The 24,199-nt window shown below is 39.7% G+C and overlaps 2 protein-coding genes across 4 annotated transcripts in view; one reads left to right on the plus strand and one right to left on the minus strand.

The window, feature by feature from the left end:
• LOC128999677 (E3 ubiquitin-protein ligase CBL-B) overlaps positions 1–24,199 on the plus strand; it is a 216,910-nt gene that overhangs the window by 116,924 nt on the left and 75,787 nt on the right. The window contains exons 11-14 of one of the 3 annotated variants that reach the window (XM_054426298.1): positions 3,715–3,957; positions 4,543–4,648; positions 5,652–5,833; positions 6,844–7,366. The exons of the other annotated variants lie outside the window; for them this stretch is intronic. Of the exons in view, the coding sequence (XP_054282273.1) occupies positions 3,715–3,957; positions 4,543–4,648; positions 5,652–5,833; positions 6,844–6,947 (635 nt within the window). The 3' untranslated portion in view covers positions 6,948–7,366. Of the gene's footprint in view, positions 1–3,714; positions 3,958–4,542; positions 4,649–5,651; positions 5,834–6,843; positions 7,367–24,199 lie in introns of those variants that run through there. 3 annotated transcript variants of the gene reach the window in all.
• LOC128999684 (protein l(2)37Cc) overlaps positions 10,327–24,199 on the minus strand; it is a 102,101-nt gene continuing 88,228 nt past the window's right edge. The window contains exons 4-7 of the mRNA XM_054426310.1: positions 14,324–14,466; positions 13,185–13,301; positions 11,431–11,526; positions 10,327–10,790 (exon numbers count right to left, since the gene is read on the minus strand). Of these exons, the coding sequence (XP_054282285.1) occupies positions 10,575–10,790; positions 11,431–11,526; positions 13,185–13,301; positions 14,324–14,466 (572 nt within the window). The 3' untranslated portion in view covers positions 10,327–10,574. The remainder of the gene's footprint in view (positions 10,791–11,430; positions 11,527–13,184; positions 13,302–14,323; positions 14,467–24,199) is intronic.

Raw genomic sequence — 24,199 nt, forward strand, 5'->3', positions numbered from 1 at the left:
TTCTTGACTGACAAAATTAAATTAAAAGCTGAAAAAAAAAACACATGCAGGATCTCAAAAACATGCAAAGCAATGCATGCAACTAAAAATACAAATAAAATGAAAACCACATGCTGCAAGCCATGCAAGGCAGAGAAAAATAAATAAATTTACATTTTTGTAATACCTCTACTGGACTACTGTGGGTTCAACCCAATAGTAACAAGCTGTGCATTCCAAAACTCTTTAATGGAATAGAATGGATTGGCAAGCATCCAAGCTTTTAGTGTGGTCGCAAACTTGTTCGGTAAGAGTTGTCTTACAGTTATGGGTAAGGCATTGTAGAACCTTATTCCTGCAACAGGAAAGCAGTTGAGAGTTAAATCTAGTCTAACTCTATCTCTAAAAATATTTTCATTGTTCCTAGTGCTATAATGATGAACATTATTAACCAATGGAAAAGCTGATTCATTGTTCTTAATCTCTAACAGGCATTGGTAAATAAATACATTGTGTACAGGCATTATACCATGCTGAACAAACAGAGGTTTACAATGCTCAAGCTGATGGACTCCACACAAGACCCTGACAGTTTTCTTCTGTAGTTTGAGTACTTTTTGCACTCCAGGGGAGTGACCCCAGAGCCTAGTGCCATACAGAATGTGAGCATGGAAAAAAGCAAAGTACGCAAGTCGAACAAATTCAAATGGCATGTCAGCCTTCAACCGTCTGAGCAAATGGATTACACGACTTAGCTTACCACACAGGATTTCAATATGATCGTTCCAATCAAGCTGAGGGTCAAGGGTGAAGCCCAGCAGCTTTACAGTGTTTTCTTCCCTCAGTTCCCTAGAAAGACTGAAAGTGATGTTTTGAGTTTTGGCTTGGTTCAGGCATAATTTATTATTGCGAAACCAGATAGAAGCTACATCTAATAATTCCTGCACAGCAACTTTAGATACAGAAAAATCTGAGTGACTAGAAAAGAGAGTTGTATCATCTGCATATAGCAGGACATTGCCTGCAACACTGTGATACAAGTCATTGATTGAGATTACAAAAAGGAAGGGACCCATAATAGACCCTTGCGGGACTCCATTGTTCACCATCAGAGGATTGGAAGAGTTACCATTCCAAGTCACAACTTGAGACCTCCCTTCAAGATAAGATTTAATCAATGAGAGAGCATCGCCTCGTACCCCGTACCTTTCGAGCTTTGACAACAGGAGACTATGTGACACACAGTCAAAAGCGCGGGATAGGTCACACATTATAACAGAAGTAGAATTTCTAATCTCTAGACCATTTAAGATTTCTTGAACAAGACAGTCCACAGCCTGAACGGTGGACTTTCCTTTTTGGAAGCCAAATTGAGCGGGCACAATAAGGCGATGCCTCTCAAAGTAGCTGTACAGCTGCTCTAACATGACTGCTTCAAGCACCTTACCAAAGATGGGGATGATAGATATTGGTCTGTAACTTACAGTACTGTCCTTTGGTCCCTTTTTGTACACAGGTACAGTCCTACTAATCTTCAGAGCCTCAGGAAAGACTCCTTCTCTCAGAGATTTATTTACAATATCTACAATGATTGGCGCAACTACATAGATACATCTTTTTAAAAGCTCAACAGACATGTTATAAAAATCTTGACTCTTAGAGGATTTAAAGCTACTGACTACTCTAAGCAGCTTATCAACAGTAACAGGTGTCCATGAAAAATTAGTGGGAACAAATGGAACAGAATTAAGGCAATCATAAGGAACAGATGGATCAGGTTTACAAGAGAGGATTAATTCATCAACAGACTCAAGAAAATATGAATTAAACTCATCAGCAGTGCAAAAGTCTTTAGCAGGAACAGTAGTGGGGGTTTTATGCCTATTGATGTAGTTCCAGGCAGCCTTGCATGCATTTGGAGATGTAGCAATGGCAGTAGCAGTAGCAAATTGCTTCGCCTCCCTTACCTTCAAACGATAATGCTTCCTGAGATCACGAAGGTAGGGCAGCAATTGTGGGTTACTCTTGCATAAGTCACTGATACCTAGGATAAAGTTCTTAAAGGCAGAGAGTTCAGGTGTGTACCAGTTGTTTACACTGCACCCAGCATTTGCCTTGGCTGGAGGCACAGTCCTGCAGGTTTTATTTCTTAAGGGAAAACAATAGTCAAAAACTTTTCTGAAATTATCAAAGAAATAGTCAAAGGATTGTTCAGCATTAAATGATTCTATTTCAGAGAGCCACTTTACTGCCAGATCAGTCAATACACATTGAAAGTAACAGTAGTTACTTTCATTAAATTGTCTGTAAGTTACAGTTTTGACAGGATTATTTAAGTAGTCAGGTTCCTGCAGACCATGTTTGGATACACCTTCAGGTAGATCTAGTTTAAAAAAAAACATGTTTGTGATCAGATATCTGATCTACACTTACATGGGCCATGTATCTCCAGCTATCAAGATTGGTAAGAACAGTGTCTAAAGGAGATAGACCACGGACGGGTTGGTTCATTGACACTGAAGAATATATCATGGCTGCGGAGAATGTTCCTGAAATCACTGGCCTCACTTGGATGGTTGAGTATATTCACATTGTGGTCAGTGCCGATTATAATATCTAACCCCAGGGAAGTTAAATAAACTAGACACATGTCAAGTAGATAAAAAAAGCGTTCAAAACTACCACTAGGCGAGTGATACATGGTGACAACAATGAGATTCAAGTTAGAGATGATTATACCTGTAAATTCTGCATGCAGTTCTTCACAGTACTCACTTAAGTCTAACAAAGAGTAGTTCCATTTAGTATTAATATAAATTGACACACCCCCCCAAGGGGTTTCTCGACAAAAACAAGATACAAGGTCAAGGCTATTGATTCTAGAGTAGTATGCAGTTTCTGCCTCTAACAACCAATGTTCAGACACAAAGCACATCAATGTCCAGTTGACAGCAAAGTATCTCAAGTTCAGCAATTTTATTGCGTATAGATTGCAATTTATAGCACACACAAGCAGGCTACTAGCAGATTTTCCCGTACTAGGCAAGATTTCAGGCCCATAACCTAGGATTGAGTTTGACGGGGCTGCATTTTCCCTAAAAAAGTACGAGAAGGAATGTAGCTTTTAACGTTATTTTGTCTGCCTGAACGACGTTCTTCAAACTCTTTTACAAAAATTCCCTCGGGCCAAAATTCAGGTTTCAATAAGTCCTTAACAAGATTATCAGAGACGCTTACCTTGAAACTTGTATAGTCTGAAAACCTGGTAGGTAGTTTCTCACATTTGTTACAAATAACATTTTCACTTTTTAGATAGGATTCAATGTCACTACTTTCCGTATCTGAAGAACAACGACTAACAAAAACTGCCTTGGATTTTTCCGCACGCTTGAGACCACTTTTGTCAGTATTTGAACCTATAATGGGTTTAGTCTTAGTTTTAGGAAACCTAACCTCTTCTTGAGACGTCTTGGAAGTTGTAGGTCTAATAATAAGGACAGGTTTGATTCTCTTGAAGACACTATGGGGTTATGTAGGAAATATTACTCTCAAACTGTTGATCAGTTCTTTGCTTTTGATAAGCTGATCAACGGTTTGGTGTACATACCGCTCAGGAGCTTAACTGAGGAGCTAGACTGTTTCTCTTATAAATATTTGAGCATTTAAAAATAAATACTTTTAGCAAAATCAGTTAAATATTTCACCTCGGATTTTCAAATGTATTTTCCTTTACAGGCTTATCAGCAGAGTCGAGATACGACATCTTACAGACTGCAAGAAACCACCTTCGCCACCAGTCTTGCCCCACCATCCCCAGCACGATTGCCAACATGCTGCCTACAAAGTCCCTCACCACACATCAATTCCCCGCAGATCTCCCGTCTGCCCCACCTCTACCTCCGGAACCACCTATTCATTATGCGGAGCTCGCCCCTCTCTCTGAGGAGCCCAGCTATGAGAACACTATCATCCTACCAGGTATATTACCTACCTCCTCCACTCTCTGAACCATACAAAAATGAATAAATAAAACTAATTGGGGCAAGAAGAATGCTTAACTAGAACTATTTATAAATTAAGTTTTTTAATTTACATAATTAATTTGCCTGTGGCAATTTTTAAAAGTTAAGTTCTAAAGAGCCAAGGGGCTGATGAGGCAAGAGATGGAGGTCAGCAAGCACAAATTTGTAACTTTAAATCCCATCTGTTTTGGCTTAGTGGGTGTGTGCCACTGTGTTGTCCTAACAGAGACCTATCATTTAATGTACTACTCCATGAATGTTTTCATTTAAGGTCTCCTTTCCCACTAAGTTGGACAAATTTAGGTTTGTTTCAAAAAGTAGATTTTTAAGATTTTAGGTGTGGTTGGTTAAAAAATAAAATGCTGTTACGAGTTCCCAGACTTTTTGAGGATCCTTTATATTTTTATTTTAATAAACTAGCATGAAAAACGTGAACAAACGTTTTCTGTTTGTTCCGATTGATTCTGTTTGTTTTTCCTATTGCCAAAGAAACCATACTGATTTGGGTTTCCATTCTAACACATTTATTATTTTGTTTAAGGAAATATCACTGTGATAAAACCGATCTATGGGTTGACAACGGGATTGGAGGCACCTATAATCTCAACTGGTGTTGGAACAGCCAAGTATTCCCCAGCAGATAATAGGTAAATGCAGTCAGTGTTGTGAAAATTCAAGCAAAAATCATGAAATTAACTCTAAAACAATAGAAACAAAATTCCGTCGACACTAGCCACCAGTGTCACCAGACATGAACTAGACACAAAAACGAGCTTCAAAATTTACAATGGGGTGGGAAGTCTACTTGTGTTGGTTAGTTTATGCAAGAACTTTGGAGTCTAGCTTTTCCCACTATTTATGAATTTATTTTCTTGCTGTATGTATTATACAGCTGTGTTATGTGATGTATCTAAGGTCTTTGATTATGTTGGTAACAAAAATTGTAAAACCTAAACTAAAAATACTGTAAATCTTCTGATTAAGCCTTGTCTTGGGTAAATTCCTATTTATAAAACAAAAAAACATACCAGAGGAAAATCATTATGAAACACAATACAATATTTACATCAGGATCGCTAAATTGAATTGTAGGGTCCCACAAGGATCAATTTTAGGCCCTCTATTGTTCTTTGAATACATGAATGACATGCAATCGTCAATTAAACAATGTAATTCAAACTGTGCCCTACATCTACATGGCATTCTTTCATTCTAAATCTTGTGCAATTAGCAAAAGAAGAAATAATTAAATTAAGAAGGAAAAAAAGTATAAAACCAACACCTGTAAAATTTTTAAAATCCAGTTATTTCTGGGGAGATCCAATGATGGAACAAAGTTTTAGTGTTGTGTTAAATTTGTATTTTTTGTGTAATTTCAACAACTAGACACTAATTTCTCATATAAATTATCTTACATCTTTCTCTTAAAAAAGAACGATGCAAAACAATTTTTTGAAATTTAAATCGTACTGTGGAATTTTTCCTAGCTTAAAAATTGTGATGTAGTTAGGTTTATCTTTTAAACATTCTTCTTGATGATGAAACAGGTCACGGTAAATCATCAATATTAGCTTGATTTCTAACAAGGAATTTACTTACGAATTTGATCAGTCCTATGTAATAATAATACCAACACCTTAATCAATTCAGGTTAAACTTGGAGCTGAGCGCTAATGTGAGCATAGTGCACGGTCCCTCGCGAGCGTCGTCTGTCGACTCTCAGAGTTCCTCCAGCAGTCTTACTCTCCCTCCACACCCCCCCTCCACTCCTTCTCCTGCCTCGGCATACGAGAACCTCAACATGGACCACATCGCCAAGCTCACTTCTCAAGGTGAGTGATATATCTACAACAATAATCAAAAACACCTGTTCAAACATTTGTCAATTGTCATTAATGTAAAGAAAACTCCCTCTACTTTGGCTAGCTCTAGGCTTCATTCAGGATGAATTTGAATATCCTTTATATTAACCAGATATGAAAGATTCGGAGGAAACTTGCTTATGGGACGACCATGCGCTTTCAGCTCTAGTATGTTGTGCCGGAAATATACATGTGACGAGCAAGAAAGAGCCCGAGTGACAAGCACTGTGCAGATATTCCTATCGCACAGGGCATAGTGTCTTCCTCCACCGTGAGCGTTGTGGTACATGAGGGCGGTGTTAAGCCTTTACCCCAGACACCAGCAAATAGTGCTAAACGCTACTTAATTATTGTACCATTGAATGTCTCCTCTGTTCCTTATTGCTCTGTGTACTAAGCCAGATTGCAGTGTTATAAATTGTAGCCACTGCTATCGGCAATTGAGCAAGAGAAACAATTTGCAACCACACTAACCAGCTTACAATTTAATTGGATTTTGGTGTCACAAAGAATTCGGCTCATCCATTGCAACATCACGTTCGATGGTTTGGCCTGATTGTTCTGCTGACAAGAGGTGTCGGAATTCTGTGTGATGTGTATGACCGCCGAACCGAGGAGCAGTCAGGTTAGGAAATGGCAGGAATGTAAATTTGGGAACCCACGGCAGCCATCATGTATTATTATTATCTCTCCCTCCCCGTAGTTGTCATCAGAGAAGCGTTATTTCTGTATTCTGTTGGAGACATAGATATGATGTACTCAAATTTACTTTTGTAACAGAATGTTGCAGAGTGTCAGAAATGAATTTCTTTAAATTAAAATTAACAACTCTGGTATTTACTGGGTTTCTTTTGATCACACTTTTTTTCCTTCTCTAGGGTCTGCACAGTGGGATGAGAATGAATTACAGGTTGGTTAACCTAACAACAGTTCTCCACATATTTCCACTAGGAACTTATAGTGATTTTCGTATTTTGTAGGATATTCCCAAGAAGCGGTCATCCGAGCCCTGGGGATCACCCGGAATGACCTAGATATGGCTTGGGACATCCTCAACGAGTTTGCTACCAAACAAACAACGTGATGAGGCGTCTCTTCTCTTACAGTGACAGGGTTTAAATGTGTCATCAGTTTGCTTGTACATAGCCATTTAGCACTATTCAACTTAGTTTGCACAGACTTTATGACCAAACCGTGTAACTATACTTGATTTATTTTACAACTTTACCGAGTAAAACCATGCAATATTTTTGTACACATTCTAGTCTTATTCGAAACTTATTGAATGTTAACTTGTAATATTTTTGTAAATCGTTCCCCTCGTACTTGCAAATATGTACAAATAGTTATTGTTGAGATGGATACAATCATCCTGTTAGTTTGTTGAACAATCATTTTGTATCAGACTCATGCTGATATATATGTTCCTCTTGAAATCATGCGTATCAATTTGTTAACAGCGAGTAGTTCATCCTTAACATTAGTCCAGGAAAAACCTTAGTCTTTGAATATTGTTATAAATACTTCACAAAATCAGATAGGGTTATTCATGTGTTTAGTCTCAAGAATAATGTGTATGATCATTGTATGATGTAATACCATAAAAGTTTGTTTTACCACTATATGTTATAAGTTATAACTAATTAGATTATTAAACTTGTGTAGTATAAACTGCAGTAAAATATATTTTCTTAATCTGAAAACTATTGTAACGTACAATTACTGTAATATTAAGTGCTTTGTATTATTTTACATTGAATTTATCTCTTACTGGATCTTTAGTACCCTCAAGAACTTAAATTAATGCAGTAAACGTATAAACAACATTTGCAAAACACAAATCACTAACAGACCGCTAATTTTTTGTGCAGAAATAAAAACTACTGTGCAGTGTTCGGCTTATTTCATTTTCAGTTACTTAATTTTTATTAGCAGTTATTTGTACTGTTATTAGTAGTTACTTGTCACCTAGTTTTAGCAAGTGTAATTTTTTTGTCCTTAAAATTGTAAGGTCTTCAAGGCCTGGTTAGAATGGTTACAGACAAAACATAATACTTGGAATATTTTTTGTTTATAAAGAGGTTGGCATCTCATTCAACAAATATAGTCCAGTCAAAATCTAAAATTAATGACCCAACCTCAAGAACCGTTTGTCGGAGCTAAAAGTGACCAATACTAAATGAAAGATTATTAAATTATCAACAAACTTAATTGTTACAGAGTTATAGGGTTAGTTGTAGGGCGCTAAAATATGGGGTTTTTTCCTCAAATTGTCTGTACTTTACTTTGCACCATTGTTAGTACCCCGACAGTTTGAGAAAAAACGCCTAATTTTAAAGCCCTATAACTCGGTTACCATTAGGAATAAAATAAAAGTGCAAATGTCATTTTTGTTGAAAATTTTATGGTCTTTCATTGGTATAGAGCCACTTTTAAGTCCATCCAACGGTTCTTGAGATATTAGCCAAAAACCAAAAAAGGTGCCCTGTTTTTGCTAATTGCCGCTAGAGCTTGCCTCATATTAATGGGGACTTTTGATATAATGTTCCCTACTTCCCTAGGTACCTAGATATAAGTGTGCAAAGTTTGATGCCAGTGAAATTTTCAGTTAAAGAATCACAAACCCTTTTTAAGGGAAGTGGTCCTAACCCATTACGTTTTTGTGGATATGTCCGGAATCAAACCTGTACCGCTCACCAAAGCCCGAGATGCTAACCACTAATTCTTTATCGGAAATTAAACGGTTCTTGAGGTTACCTATGTGAACAAGCTATGTTTATTTCCTTAGTTCCAACAAATATTTGTATGTTTCGTACAATTAGTCGCACTGCATGCCACTTGTAACACCAATTTTGTGATAATTGCTCTTAATGTTTAATGTTTTTTTTTAACTTGTGAATTTTTCAGTATGTTTAGTTTTTTGTTAGGGTGTCATATTAAAAAATGTTAACCTAATAATTAGAAACTTACAAAAGTATAGACACATTGAATAAAAACACAGGGTAGGTTTATCAAGAACTTAATTGAGTGGTTATAAAAACTATTCTATAAAGAGCAAGTGATTTGATCTAATAAGTTTATGTGCGTTCATATAATATTTGCAAACATTCATTTGTTCTTTTGTAAGTGTTACATTTCATATTGTAATCACTGTAACTACCTTTTTCCTCCATAAAAAAGTTTTCAGTGAAACCGGGCCTGAACAAATTTTATAAAACAATTATTACAAATACAAGACCTTATGACTACAGTGACAGATAATGGTCTTGATACATGTTTGTAATGTTTTTGTTTCATAGGTAGAATTTGTTTTTCTATCTTTTAAAAAAACGTTTCTTTTGTCTAAAGTTAAAGACTAACATGATCCGTAGTATAAGTAAAAAAAAAAAAAACTGACCTTTGCATAACAAACATCTCATAGTTATTGATAACTAAAACAATTTTAACACGCTTAAATTTAAAATATAGATGCATTTGTTTGAAAATTGAAAATGATTTTTAAATAGTTTATTATTGTAACTAGAGAAGAGAACTGTTGATTACAAGAGCAACAGATTTATCAGAAAAGTTTAAAATGTAATGAGACAACGTAAAGACAATTTATACACTATAATTTATTTTATTTGCTGAAATGAGAGACCATATTTACATACTAAAGCATACTTACCACTGTCAAGCTCAAGTTTCAGCAAAATACAAGACTAAAACTTTATACTGTACTCACAAATATTTTCTACTGTAACTTTTTGGTCAGCATAGCACAGTTTGGAATATCATGTCTTAATACTCATCAATGTTCAATATGACAAATTTAAAGATGAAACCATCAATATCACTAAAGCTGTGTTTTAAAATCTGCTTAAAAAATCACTTGAAGACATGCTTTGAATATTCCCATATAAGAATTTACAACAGCAATGTTTTAACCAAATCAATGGTTGTACAAAAGCAAACATCTCATCAGCAATCTTTATGTCTTAAAATTGTAAATAAAAATGTTAAAATATTTTTACTAGTGGTTTGTATTTTACTCAATCCTGCCTCTACAAAACCGATGTATCTTATTGTGTCTACATCTATTTAGATGCATATTTTACTGTGAACACAATTAAATTTCCGAACATAATATCAAGATCAGGGATTGGACCTCCTTTCAAACTGAGTTAAAATACTACTGGCTTTGAAATTTACAAAAGTTTGAAGAAATCGAAAAATCAAAAAATGGATGCAAGGTAAGTATTTTCTGGCAAGTTAAAAAAACTCACAGTTTTTTAGGATGGAAGGAATTGTGTGACAGAGAATACCTAATAAATATATTTAAGGGAAAATCTGAAATGGGTTGAGTCGTTTAGAGTATGAGCCGTAGTCCAAACCGACCATTTAGGCATCAAAGAAAAACAGGCTGAAATTTTCCTTTGATTTTCACATGTCTCGGCGTCAAAGAAAAAGGATAAAAACAGTCGTGAAATTTACAAACATTTTTATTGTAAGGCTAATTTAACTACAAAATTCAATGACTGCAAAAACACATGATGGACAAATGAAGATAGCTGGCAACTGTTTTCGAATACATTATTTGACAGTTTCACCCAGTAAAAAAAATTGAAAGTTTTGTCATAGTAACTCAAGATGTAACAAAATTAAATATAAACATTGTACAATATAACAATCAAAATGCTCAACAATCAGTCTATTGGTAGAGTTAACGATGCTACTGGGCTTGCAGGTTCATAAGTACGTTTTGTCCCGGTGGAAGGTAAGAGACATTACGTGACCGAGACAGTTGGTATGCGATGTCTTCAGCAGCTTCTATTCGTCTCAATTCGACTAGACCTTCACCTGCATCTCCGAATGACTTGGCCAACATTGCTGCAGCAGTAGCATCACCTTCTGCGGAGATAATTGCTGCGTTCTTCTGTTGTTCTGCCTGCAATGCACAAGTTGGGTCAGAAAGGTCACTTTGTAACAACAAGTTTCTACAAAACACTACTCTAAACATTTTTGTGGCGTGTTTCTGAACCAACAATGACAGAGTAATCTATAAAGTGTGTTTAATGATACTCCATTCATAAAATTTAGGCCTATTTGGGGGAAGCAATTCCATCCCCTCCACCTGCCCTAATTTATAAAAACAGCTCAACAGCTGAGGTTTGGCAAAACATCAGCTACATGACATAAAACATAACTTAAGTTTCGGAGTAAACAATTATCGACAAGCTTATGAACTGCTCAAAAGTAGGTTATTTTTTGTTAGACTTAATATAGAGCACAATGCCCCACGTAAAAACTGATTTACTGAAAAACTAGAACATTTTCAGTACCTAGATTATCTACATTACAGTATCCAATTGTGATTTAAATTTCCTCCGTCCTGGAGGTTGATATGTTTTGTTAATCGTTATCGTTACGCACACCAATTTCTTGATCAAAATGATCACATCGGATATTGTTACTGTGTTTTGTGTGTGTGTTTCAGCTAATGTCTCCCCTAATTTAAAATAATTTTTTAAACTATGTAACCTATGTTGGTGATTTTACTACAATATGTTGTCTATCATTAGGCCTACCTTTTCTACAAGGAACTTTGCACGTTCCGCCTCTTGCTGGGCAACTTGTTTTAGTTCAACGGCTTGTGTGAATTCTTTTCCAAATGTCAAATGTGTCTGGAAAACAAGGAATGATCAGTTCAAGTTGGTGTGAACACTTGCAGAATTAACTGACTAAATGTGTAAGAAAACAAATACATTATTAGGTTACTCCTAATCTAAAACTTACTTAATATGCTAAAAAAGAGATACCTAAAGGCCCGTTTTGCCAGAAGCGTCTCGTGCGTCTGACGCTCAGCGTCTATCGCTCCGCGTCAATCGCTGCCCACTGCTTTGCATTGTTTTAGGTTAGTCTATTTTGCCAGAAGCGTCTATCGCTACAGCCGCCAGCGTCTGTAACTGAGACGCAAGCGTCTGACGCGGACCACTGCTCCTGGAGCAGACGGAGACGCAGTCGCTAGCGATTATTACTGGAATAAGCACGTGTTTAGTTGTTGACTTAACTTTTGTTTCCTTAAATAAGTTGTGTTTTAAAGTTTAGTGACATGTCACAAACAAAGTGGGGTTTCAATATTGAAGAAGATGAAAAACCGATTGAAACCATTTCAGCACACGACTGTTAAATCAATTTAAAATATCCCTCTTAAGGCCTCTTTAAAAACATAGTACGCATTTCTTCCCTAGGTTTGCCAACATTTCTATTATCTCATCATCGTCTAATTCCTCAGCTAACCAATACTTTACTATTTGCTCTTACAGGTCATTTTCAGAAACACTCCTTTTGCCACCAAAGTAAACCATTTATACTGATCAAATAATCGCAAGGAACAGACGCTTCTGGCAAAATAGGCCCCAGCGATAGACGCTGAGCGATTATCGCTCTAGCGATCATCGCTGAGCGTTGGACGCACCAGACGCTTCTGGCAAAACGGGCCTTAAGTAATTTAGTAATACACATCAGCAAAATATTTTGGTGAATCAATTCAATTGTGTCTATTTTCATTAATAAAACAGGCAACAACAAGTGGATAGTATATATAGTTCTATCAATAGGCCTAGCCAAAGATTCTACGCTCATCTTAAAATATTCATCCACTCTTTTCACATTCAAATTAAAATATGTACACAATGTACATTGCTGTCTTGATGAACAAAGAAATTTTATGAATAAAAATATCAAGAGAAACTGAGAAAAAAATTTTTCCTACAGTTACCTAACAATGTACATGTTCTCTCACTGATTTGAGAAAGCAAAGTGGCCAATTGGCTCATCAGTGAGACAATGTTAACGTTGTCTCACTCAAATTACTTTGTCTCACTCACTCCAGATTTGCAACATGAAGGCACGAAATAGTGAGCGTGTAACACACAGACAAGGTCGTATGCGCGCGAAATACGTTGGCAGCACTGGCTGTAAATCAGCTGGTCAGCTGTTGTACTGTTGTATCATTAAATGTCATATTAAAAGTTCACTTCTGTGTAAAAATATGTCACGTTTCTTTACCAATTTATTTGTTTTGTGGTAACTGTAGGAAAAATATAATGTGCAACTCGAGTACAAACTGCAATTGCTCACTAGTTGCACAAATAACTATTATTGGTCACTTTAAAGTGGTGGAATTCAATACTTAAATAACCGATAATACTACCTAAGCAATTTCAAATTCCTAATCCACAAATTTTATTAGACATAAAATAATTGTATTTCTCTCAATATGAATAATATAAATAGTTTAACCTCCACTGTTGTGGGCCAGTGAGGACTAAACACTTACGATGGAGATGTCGTCCAAGATGACACCGAACTGTGCAGCTCTCTCTACAAGGGCCTTGCTGACTCTCTGCGAGACTTGCTCTCTCTGTGTGATCAACTCTCCAGCATCAAACTGGGCCTGCAAACAACCAGATCAAACACTGCTAGAAACGTTCAAACAGCCAGATCAAACACTGCTAGAAATTAGGGATACCTCAATTCTTGATACCACAGAACCTTTGACATTGGTATCAGTATCGAATCGAGAATCTTTTTTCTAGTAGAGCACATAATGAAATCGATATCCAATATGTCTGCAAAGATTGCACAATCGAAAAATTTGCACTTTTGCCACGATTACGAAGAGTGATGATAAAGTTTCCGAGACTGTGATAGACAGTGGAAGTGTCTGCATGAAATGTTCATGATTTTTGCAACGATCATGAAAGATGATAATGTCTACACAATTACGGAAGACGATTAGAATTTTGTCATGATCTAGGGCGACGATTATGATGTCTATATGAGAGGGAGATATTCAGGATTGGGCTGCGATCTTAGGAAAAAAATGGTGATTTTCCTGTTACTTTGGGAAATTTTCAATTTTTGTTGAGAATCGTATCTTCTTTTTTACTGCGAAGGATATTAAAAATTTTGCTGCGATTGTGGAAGACAATGATGATGATGTCTACATGACTACAGGAGGTATTCTGAATTTAACCACGATCATGGATGAAGGTGATGTTTCTGTTGCCGCGGGGGATATTCAAGATTTTGGCGTGATCACAAAAGATGATGATGATGTCTCCACAACTTTGAGAGATATTCAGGATCCAACCGCCATTGCAGAAGACAATGGTGATGTCTACACAGCCACGGGAAATATTCAGAATTTAGCAGCAATCTCGGATGACGATGATGTTTTCATTACCACGGGCAATATTTAGGATTAAAAATCTGAACACAAAGGAATATTGTCAACGAATAACGAAATATACTCATAATTTCAGCACTAACCCTCGCAACATTGGTACATAAACACTTTTATTCAACTCATTCCAATTGCATTGTGATTCCCATTCAGAGTAATTACTATATAAACTGCATTGTCCGTTAATCAGTCAATTGTGTACCTAAGTAAATATACTGAAAGATACTTACTACAACAGCTTTCAGAACTTCAGTTGTGATAGAAGGCAACACTCTTTCATCATAGTCCACACCAAGAATAGTATAAATCCTCGGCAGTTGTTCAGGAATGGGTCGGAACAGTATTCTCAGTGTAATGTTGACATTTTGAAGATCTAAATTAGAAATTCACCCAGTATTAAATAGTAGCCTATTAAAAGTTTACTCATATGCAGGTATTTTGTCACTAGGTAATAGTTATTTGTGCAACTAGTGAGAAAAGTAAGCAATTGACTCACTCGAGAGAAATCCTTACTCACGAGCCGTAGGCGAGTGAGGAATGGTTTCTCGAGTGAGGCAATTGTACTTTGAACTCGAGTTGCACATTATACTTTTCCTACAGTTACCATAAAACAAATAAATTGGTGAAGAAACATAACCTATTTTTACACAGAAGTGAACTTTTAATATAACATTTAATGTGAAGTGACAAATACAACAGTACAACAGTTGACCAGCTGATTTACAGCCAGTGCTGCGAACGTATTTTGCACGCATACGACATTGCCTGCATGTTACGCGCTCACTATTTCGTGCCTTCACGTTGCAAATCTGGAGTGAGACAAAGTAATTAGAGTGAGACAATGAACCCTTTAAGTCCCAATGATGACATTTGGCATCATGATTTGTTTTCAAGTTTCCTGATTCTGTAAAGTCCCAATGATGCCAAATGGTATCATAATATGAGAGGTGTATTAATGGTCTGAAGGTTGGCAGAACTGGAATCTCAGCTGTGTTCACCAGAATTGTTTGTCAAGAGGAAATTTTCAGCTGTTCAGAGTTTTTGGTGCACCTGCAGTTTCCCACATTTTCATGATTTTTTTAGGTAAGTTATACAATCTTTACAACAATAAAAAATATTGTACTATAAGTCATACTTTTAAAATCATTTTTAGCCTGTTTCCAGGACTTTATTTCTAATCCTAACCTAGTCAGGGGCAAAATAAATCATGAGTCCATATGACATGTAAAGACTCAGTGACATGGAGTGATATGAGAATTCACATTTATTTATCAAATCAATTAGTGATAATATGATAAGGATTAAACGATAAAGACTGATAAACAAAACTGTTGAAAAACTTATTTTAGTCCTATGTCTGTTTTATTCATTTAGTTTTCTTATATTTAACATATACTATACATATTATAATAAACATAAATACTGGTGTCAGAGCATTTTTCTACGCTTATACTATTTGATTATTATCAATTATTATGTTATGTATCCAGTACCTTTTCATTGTTTTTTTATACATATAGGCCTAGTTTATATTTTTTTGAATTTATTTATTTGTAGGCCATGGACGACCAAAGAATTAGCAGATCTGAAATAGACCGCCTACTTCGAGGTGATTTATCAGACATCGAAGAGCTTGCGGATGAGGAGGGAATTTGTAGAAAAAGATGAATTCAACAGAAGAAATTTTACTTTAGAAATAATATTTTATTGTGCCAATAACAGTAATTTTGTGAAAAATAAAATTTGATGTTGTAATGAGTACATTTTTTCATGATTTCCCTATCTCGATAAGTACCGTAGAGTCCCAATGAGTCCATTTGGACTCATGTTTCTAACTTTTTTATTTTTTTATTTTTTTTTTTTATTTTTTTTTTTTAGGGTGAGGAGGGAAAATGCTTTTACGCACACAGGTAGCCAGCCTGTAGTGTGAGACTCCTGAGTTTATCACAGACTACTCACTAAAAAACCCCCTCTACTCTGTTGGACACAGACCTGGAATTGTTTGTCACATTACTTCAAGTCAGGCCAACATGTGACCTAAGCCCACAGGGCTCGCACCGTTTCTGGCATTATTTATTTTTTGACCTACACCGCATCCCGGTCGAGGTCAAGCTTCTTGGCGCGGAGAACACCCTGGATGTAAAGTGACACACAGGTCCAATTGTCCTCACCCTCCATCATCATCGGTATGACCGTGTCCACCGACAGCAGTCCTACGAACTGTTGAGCCTCTAGGCGGGGCCTTTCTCAATGCTGGCAGTGGAAGAAAGTGTGTTCCACGTCATCGGGAATGCCTGGGCAGTATATGCAATCGGGTGACACGGCTTTGCCCATCCTGAACAAGTACGACCGGAAAAAGCCGTGACCCGTCAGAAATTGGGTGAGGTAGAAGTTCACCTCTCCGCACCGCCGATTAACCCAAGGTTGGACCTGTTGTATCAGTCGCCTGGTCCAGAGCCCCCTTGTCTCCTGTTCCCAGCTCTCCTGCCACAGCTGGAAGGTCCGGGTGCGTTCCTCAATACTTGCCTGGTCCTCCCCACGGCGCTGATAAATTGCCTTCCTCTCCGCCGCCAAAAGTTTGACGGGGATGACTCCAGCAACCACCAGGACGGCGGGTTCGGACACTGTTCGATAGGCAGATGCTACCCTTAGTGCTGCCTGACGCTGCACTCGGGCGAGCCGCATCCTATATACCTCCTTATTGAGAGCGTCTGCCCAGACCTCCGCACCGTACAGGAGCACTGACTGGACCGCAGACATCAACAGCCTTCTGCGGCTGGACCGTGGACCTCCGACATTGGCCATTAACCGACTAAGGGAAGAAACCATTTTAGCGGCCTTGTCCGCCGTACGGGTGATCTGGTCTCGCCAGCTGAGCTTGCTGTCCACCATGACCCCAAGGTACTTTGCGGCACGAGTGGTTTGGACTTCAACGTTCCCCACCATCAAAGGCACGATGGTGTCAATCCTCTTTTTAGTCAGAATGACAATCTCAGTTTTGCTCAGAGCGAGCGAGAGACCATGTTCTGCCATCCATGCGTTAATGGTTCGCATGACTCGATTTAGTTTCAGCTGGGCAAGCTCAATGCTACGTGCAGCTATTAAAGCCGCAACGTCATCTGCATACCCAACTAGGACAGTTTCCTCAGGCATCTCGGATCTCAAGAGGCTGTCGTAGGCGACGTTCCAGAGGTCCGGGCCCAGTATGGATCCTTGAGCAGCACCAGAAGTTACATCCATCGTCCTGGAGCCTTCTGTAGTGTCGTAAATGATGAGGCGGTACCGGAGGTAGTCCTCTATCATGCGCATGAGGTATGCCAGGACGTGGAAAGTGTTCTCCAGTGCGTCGAGCATATCGCACCACCTCGCGGAATTAAATGCGTTTCGCACATCAAGTGTTACAAGCAGCACAACCCGACGAGAATAGTTGTTAAACTCCTCAGCTCTCATTACGGCTCGCTTTACCTCCTCAATAGCGTCAACCGTTGACCGTCCCTTCCTGAAACCGTACTGACGAGGGGATAGATTCCCTGCAGCAACCACGGCTGAATTCAGTCGGGAACGGATCAACTTTTCCAAGACTTTCCCAGCAGTGTCCAACATACAGAGAGGTCTGTAAGAGGAGGGTAGGTCTGGGTTTCCTTTTCCCTTCCCCACGAGCACAAGCCTAGCTGTTTTCCAGCAGAAGGGAAACTTCCCCTCGGCCAGACAGGCATTGTACGTGCTCAAAAGGATTTGTGGGTTTATTGAAAAGACTTTCTTCAGGGCCTCACCAGGTACCCCATCCGGTCCAGGAGCCTTGTTGTTCTTCAGGGACAGAACGGCCGCCTCCAACTCCTCGAGACTGAAAAGCGGTATGTCGTCCACCCTTCCGAACTCCCGCAATGGGCGCAGTGTGTGAGTCGGGAAAAGGGACTTTACGATCCTCTCCATAGAGGCCCCGTCCATAACGGAAGGTGGAGAGCGGGTGCCAAGCTTCTTGGTTACTATCTTGTAACCAAGGCCCCACGGATCGGAATCGACATCGTCCCTTAATTTCTCCCAGCAACTGCGTTTGCTCCGGTTAATGGCCCGGCGAAGAGACTTCCTAGCCACCTTGTAAGCGTCAGACTTAAGACGTCTATCTTCAGGTTCTCTGGCCCTGGTAGCAAGACGTCTGGCTCTCAATGCTGCCCGTCGTAGTTCTGCGATCTCGGTTGTCCACCAGTACACAGGTCGCTTATCGCACCGGGATCTCCTGCGAGGCATTGACTCTTCGCAGGCCGAGACTATCAGCCTCATCAATGATGTAACTGATGTCTCTGCGTGAGCCACGCCAGATGCAGCAGGTACCACTGGCTCTCCCCGTAGTATGACTTCCGTGAATTTGGCCACGTCCAGCTTTTTGGTGTTCCACCGAACGGGCACCTGCCGAGACATGGTAGCTTGTCTCTGATGACTATCCATGACATCAAAAATGATGTACTGGTGGTCACTGGCCGTATAATCCTCTAGGACTCTCCAGGCTCGTATCCTCGGCAAGAGGGACTCAGATGCAAGCGTGATGTCTGGGATCGTTCCCCTCATTCCGGGACGCTGGAAAGTTGGCGTGTTGCCCTCGTTTATGACAACAAGTCCAGCCCTGGCAGCAAAGTCCAGGATGTACTTCCCCCGGGAATTAGTGAGAGTCATTCCCCACTCGACAGCCCTAGCATTGAAATCCCCCGCCACGACAACGTGCCCGGCGGTATCGCGCACGCTCTCTTCCAGGCGGTCTATCTTTCCACGAAAGTCACGGATAGCCTCGTTGGGGGTGAGGTATACACTAAAGTAAGTGACATCCCCGCACCGGACCCAAACGAATCCTCGGCCCTTCGCGTGACTCCTCACCTGCACCTTAGCTGTATTACGAACCCAGAACGCAGCAGTACCAAGTGTATCGGGAAACCAAAGAGATGGGTCCCTGTCCCGGTACTGGTACTGTTCGCTGACCAAGAGCGCGTCAACACCGTGTTCGAGGGCAAGCTGACTGAGAAGCGCGTCAGCCGTCCTGGATCGATCTACATTGCACTGGAGGATCCTTATCTTCGTGGTTGGGCTTTCGCTTGTTGTAGTGCGCCTTTAAATGCACTGCACTGCCCAGACCCAGCTATATGTTTAGCGTTTTTATCATTGAGGCCTTTCTCCTTACAGAGGAAACAGGTCTCAACTTTACAGTCCCTACGAGTGTGACCCACCTCCCCGCATCGAAGGCAGTTCTTGCCTCGGTCGGGCCCTTCGCAGTTTCGGGAGGAATGGCCGAAATCAAGGCATTTAAAACACCTCGTTACTTCCACCCTCCGTCTCAACCTGCAATTAACCCATCCAACCCTCAAATGCTGGAGTGCCAAAACCTTACTGGCGTTTGCGTCTGCCATTTCGGCGACCGCCATCCGCTGTTGACTCCGGTTTGGTTTCGTGAGCCACACCCTCAGACTAGCCGTTTGTCCAGCAAGCTCGGGGACAGCTTTTTTTAGGGCATCAATGACGTCATCCTCCGTTGACACACAATCCATATCCCGAACCTCAACGGACGTCTTGGGTTCGAGAGCACGAACGGTGCCCTGACCTTCCACAGCTGCTTTTAGTTCGGCAGCAAAGGCGGCTTTATCTTTAGACAGTTCGAGGAGGACGTCCCCGTCCCGGGTTTGTCTAATCGACCGTACAACCGTGTCGGTTTGCTCTGGCTTAGCCTTGGCCTTGATAACACCCAAGACTTCGGCGAATGATCTTCCCTCCAAAGGCTTGACCAAAATTGCCTCAGTCCTGGGCTTTTTGGGCCGCGACTTTTTAGCGAGTGCCGAGCCAGGCACAGCTTGGGTCACGCCGGTCGTCTGCGCCCTCACTGCCACATATGTCTTGGAGCCGACTTCCGCGTGCCTCAATTTCCTCTTCTCCTTTTTCGTAAGGCGCTTTTCCCACACAGCCCCTGATGGTGTTTCTACGACTGACCCCTTTCGGGAGCCACCCTCAATGGGTGTCGCAGGTTGCTGTGGCTGTTGAGGTTTCGCTGGAGCGGCAACTACGTCAGAGAAGGACCTAGAAGTCTGGGTCGCCTTGACCTTGACTTTAGGCTTTGCTGTATGAACAACCTCTTCTCTTTTTGGAGGGCTTTCTGATGTAGGCCTCCTGCGTTTCTTGGAAGGTCGCGCATTGTCGTCAGGTAGGGACACCACCTTCTCGGCGATCCTTTCCATGGCCGCCTTGCTCACCAGCCGGCAGGCGAAGACAAAACCAAGGTCGTCCTCGAGCTTAGCCATACCATTTTTAACCACTTGGTTAACTCCTCTCTGCGTCTTAAAGGTTTCAAGCATTGCCTTTATGGTCTGCTCCATGTTTCGAAGCCGGTTTTCAATGTCATTTTCTGCGTCGAGATATTGCTGACGCAGAAGTACCATTCCCGACACTTCCAAATATAACGCTGATGTTAGGGATTCCTCCGGCATCCCTTCACCAGACTTAGGGGGTGGTCCACCGTTTCCTTCTCCACTTGTCAAGGGAGATCCCAAAGTCAAGTCCTTTGTACACCTGAAAGATGCAGGTGGAGGGGACGTCTTCACGCCTTTCAATGTTGGCGATCTCTGGACCTTGGAGCTTCGTCCAAAAGGGTCTCGCTCTACTTCCGACTTCTTTTCTTGCTCATTCGAGCTACTTATCAAAGATGTGTTCAGGGTATTTGTTATAAAAGCCATCTTGTGTTTACCAGCGCATCGTGCGGCAAGGGGCGGCCCGGAATAGTCAGGAACGGGTATACCCTCGAGGACAGCGCCCCTACCCCAGTTCCCCGAGGCCCAACCTCCGTTTTCCCAGCACCGGATACCTGACGTGCCAGGGGTCACCCGTCACAATGTAGAGCCCGACCTCTACATCCATGCCGCACTCCCTGACCAAGGACCGAAGTGGCTGGCTTCTCACGACTCACTGAGAATACCCATCGGCAGTGCAGAGCACACATCAACCCCTGCAAACACAACAGGGGCACTCCCAAGGACTCCCAGTGAGAGCGTCGGTCACCCTTTTAGTCGCCTCTTACGACAAGCCCGGGAAGGCTGCGGTTCTATTCTAACCCCGAAACCGCAGGGGGACTAACTTTTTTATTAAAAACTATTTTTTGTAACTATTGTTATTTTTGCAATATTTGAACCTAAAAGAACCCAGAAAACCATAAAAATATTTTTTTGGCAATTATTTCTGTGCTTGGGACGGAAAGGGTCCCCATTGTCTCACTGATGAGCGAATTGGACACTTTGCTTTCTCAAATCAGTGAGAGAACATGTACATTGTTAGGTAACTGTAGGAAAAAGACATTAGTCTGCTCTGATAATCAGGATAATATCAGGTAATCAGGATACTAGGTCAAGAATAACTGTCCTGAATAACAGTGTTTGGTTTGTTGATGTGTTTTTCTGTACTAATGTGTAAGGGTAATTGTTTTAACTAATGTTATTTGACACAATTTGATTTTTTCATATGACATTGATTTAGTCTAATTAGAGCCTAGATGGCAGATTATTTTGGCAGCAAACCAATTTTAAGGATTAACTTAAAGTAAACTTATCTTAGTCTTCGTTCGATTGAAAATAAGATGTACGGTACATTGATACATACAGTAGATTCTTGTATTATCTACGAGTTAAATGTAGGACGCTCTTCGGCAAGACAAATTATGTTTAGTGTCAGGAGCCCCATCATCTCACGGGCAGTCTGTAGAGTTGCAGTTGTTTACTTCATTAACCACCGGTATGTCACCAATCACACCCAGGGAGTTTATGAGTATACATTCTGTGTGTTTCAATTTTTGTATTACTATTTTTTTTTTATAGGCCTATACATAATCTCCCCAAAATTAATTGTTTTGTAAATATATGTTTTTAGGAAAAAGCATTTAGCTTGGATTAAATAAATATATAGGATGGAGAGGACACAGCTAACTCACCTGATGAAAGGTTGCAGACGAGTCAAAGAACACATAAAATCACACACATAATAATACTTAATATTTCGCCTCTTTCAGAGGCTTCTTCAGAAGTAGGCCTAGATGGTATGGTAGTTACAAGAACAACAGTAAAAAAAAAAAAAAAAAAAAAAAAAAAAAAAATGTAAATAGAAATGTGTGAGACAAAGTTAAAAGGTTTTTGTCTGCTGTACTTTTGAAAACCAAATAAATCATGAAACAAATTGAATAATCAATTAGGTAATAGGTCCACCTATTTAATGATCGAGCAAAACAATAAAATAACATAAACCCCTATGTAGAAACGCTAATTGAAGAACAACAAACTGGATTTATGAAAGGGAGGTCCACGATAGAGCAGATTTTTATTCTAAAGCAGGCAATTTCAAAATATTGGGAGTTCAACAAGAATGTTAGCGCAGTATTTATAGATTTCAAAAAAGCATACGACAGCATAGACAGAATCAGCTAGTGGAAAAGTTTAAAAAAGTGTGACGCAAAATTCTAGGGGGGGAATAAACTAGTATTCACCTAAGTCAGGCTAGGCCTACCCCTAGAACCGGCCACACTCAAATTTCTTCCCCGGAGTGCTCAGAAGGAGCCGAGAAAAATCCAGGGGTCGATACGAAGTTGTCACGGCTTTGACTGATCAATTTATTTAATTTTAATCGAAGGCTCAGAGCTCTAGAAGCGCTCAGGAAATCCTGCAGACGCTCAGTTGGAGCTATATCATCCCAGCCTTCGTAAAAGTGTTTTGGAGAATTTTGCCTAACTTTTAGAATGACTCTGTAGGGCCGACGAGTATTCAATCTGAAGCCAATGTGATTCAATTACTCGTAATGAACTTTAAAATAATTAACTAAAGGCCTAGGTAAATAATATAAAATCGAATATAATGTAAAACCCAATCCCTACAGAGTCGTCGGGGCCTAATTAATATAATTGGACGGATAATTTAACGTGAGTGGTTTAAAATAAATTTAATACTAATTTTTGTAGCTGATTATTCAACTCAGCCTGCTCCCAAGACTCGATCCTTTCACCCGCCAAAGACGGGGTTTAGAACTTAGACGACAAGTCTCGGGGTATTAAAACGTCGAGTCAATTAAAATAATATAAGTAATAATAATTACTCGTTAAGCGAACGGAGAAATCGTAATAATTTCAAAACTAATTGATTAAAATAAAATAAACGATCGCCACCGCTAGTCACTGGCAGGCAGGAACTGGCGGGTCAAGACTCAAGTTACGATATTAAATTTAGATCATTCGAATCGGTAATTTATGAAAACGAAAAAGTAAAATAAGTTAAGTATGCGTACCTATGATAAAGATAAAACAAAAATAACGTGAAACGTAAAAAGGAGCCTAACTGGTGTGTTAGCTAACCTTTCCTCGGTCGAGGCTTAATCGCTCTGGTGGTGAGTTTGAGAACTAGCCAACAGCTGATCGGAAATTCACCTGTTGAGCCGGTCTAGTTGTCGTCGTCGTCTGTCGTTGGTCAACAAACAGGTTAAGTAATGTTGCCATCGGCGTTAAATATTCGTAAAATCGGTCGTTTTAACTTTATTATGTGAAACGAAGGGGAGCGTTTCATAAAGTCCAAATTTCACAAAGTCCAACGGTTAAAACATTAAATAAACAGAGCGTTTCACAAGGTCCAAATTTCATAAAGTCCAAAACTATAACATTCAAATAATCACCGTTTCACAATGTCCAAATTTCACAAAGTCCAATGTTAAAAAATCAAATAAACAGAGCGTTTCACAAGGTCCAAATTTCATAAAGTCCAAAACTATAACATTCAAATAATCACTGTTTCAAAATGTCCAAATTTCACAAAGTCCAACGTTAAAATATCAAATAAACAGAGCGTTTCACAAGGTCCAAATTTCACAAGGTCCAACGGTACAGTCTGGACCAGAAGTCTCTACAGTGGTTGCCACGGTCAGATAGCAGGCACCGTCCGCCGGCGCTCAACTAAAGTACGGTACATGTTAAACTAATGCTATTTAAATAGGGAATAAATGTGATAATTTTAAGGAGATATTCTAGTGTAAATCAAATAAGGGAAATGGAAAATTGATTAGTCTGCAGGTTTACTGCGGAGGGGGGTGAATACCACTACTTTACA

This window comes from Macrosteles quadrilineatus, unplaced genomic scaffold (genome assembly GCF_028750875.1).
Source record: "Macrosteles quadrilineatus isolate MER2022 unplaced genomic scaffold, UCM_ALF_1.0 Scaffold_8__2_contigs__length_117827958, whole genome shotgun sequence".
NCBI lineage: Eukaryota > Metazoa > Arthropoda > Insecta > Hemiptera > Cicadellidae > Macrosteles > Macrosteles quadrilineatus.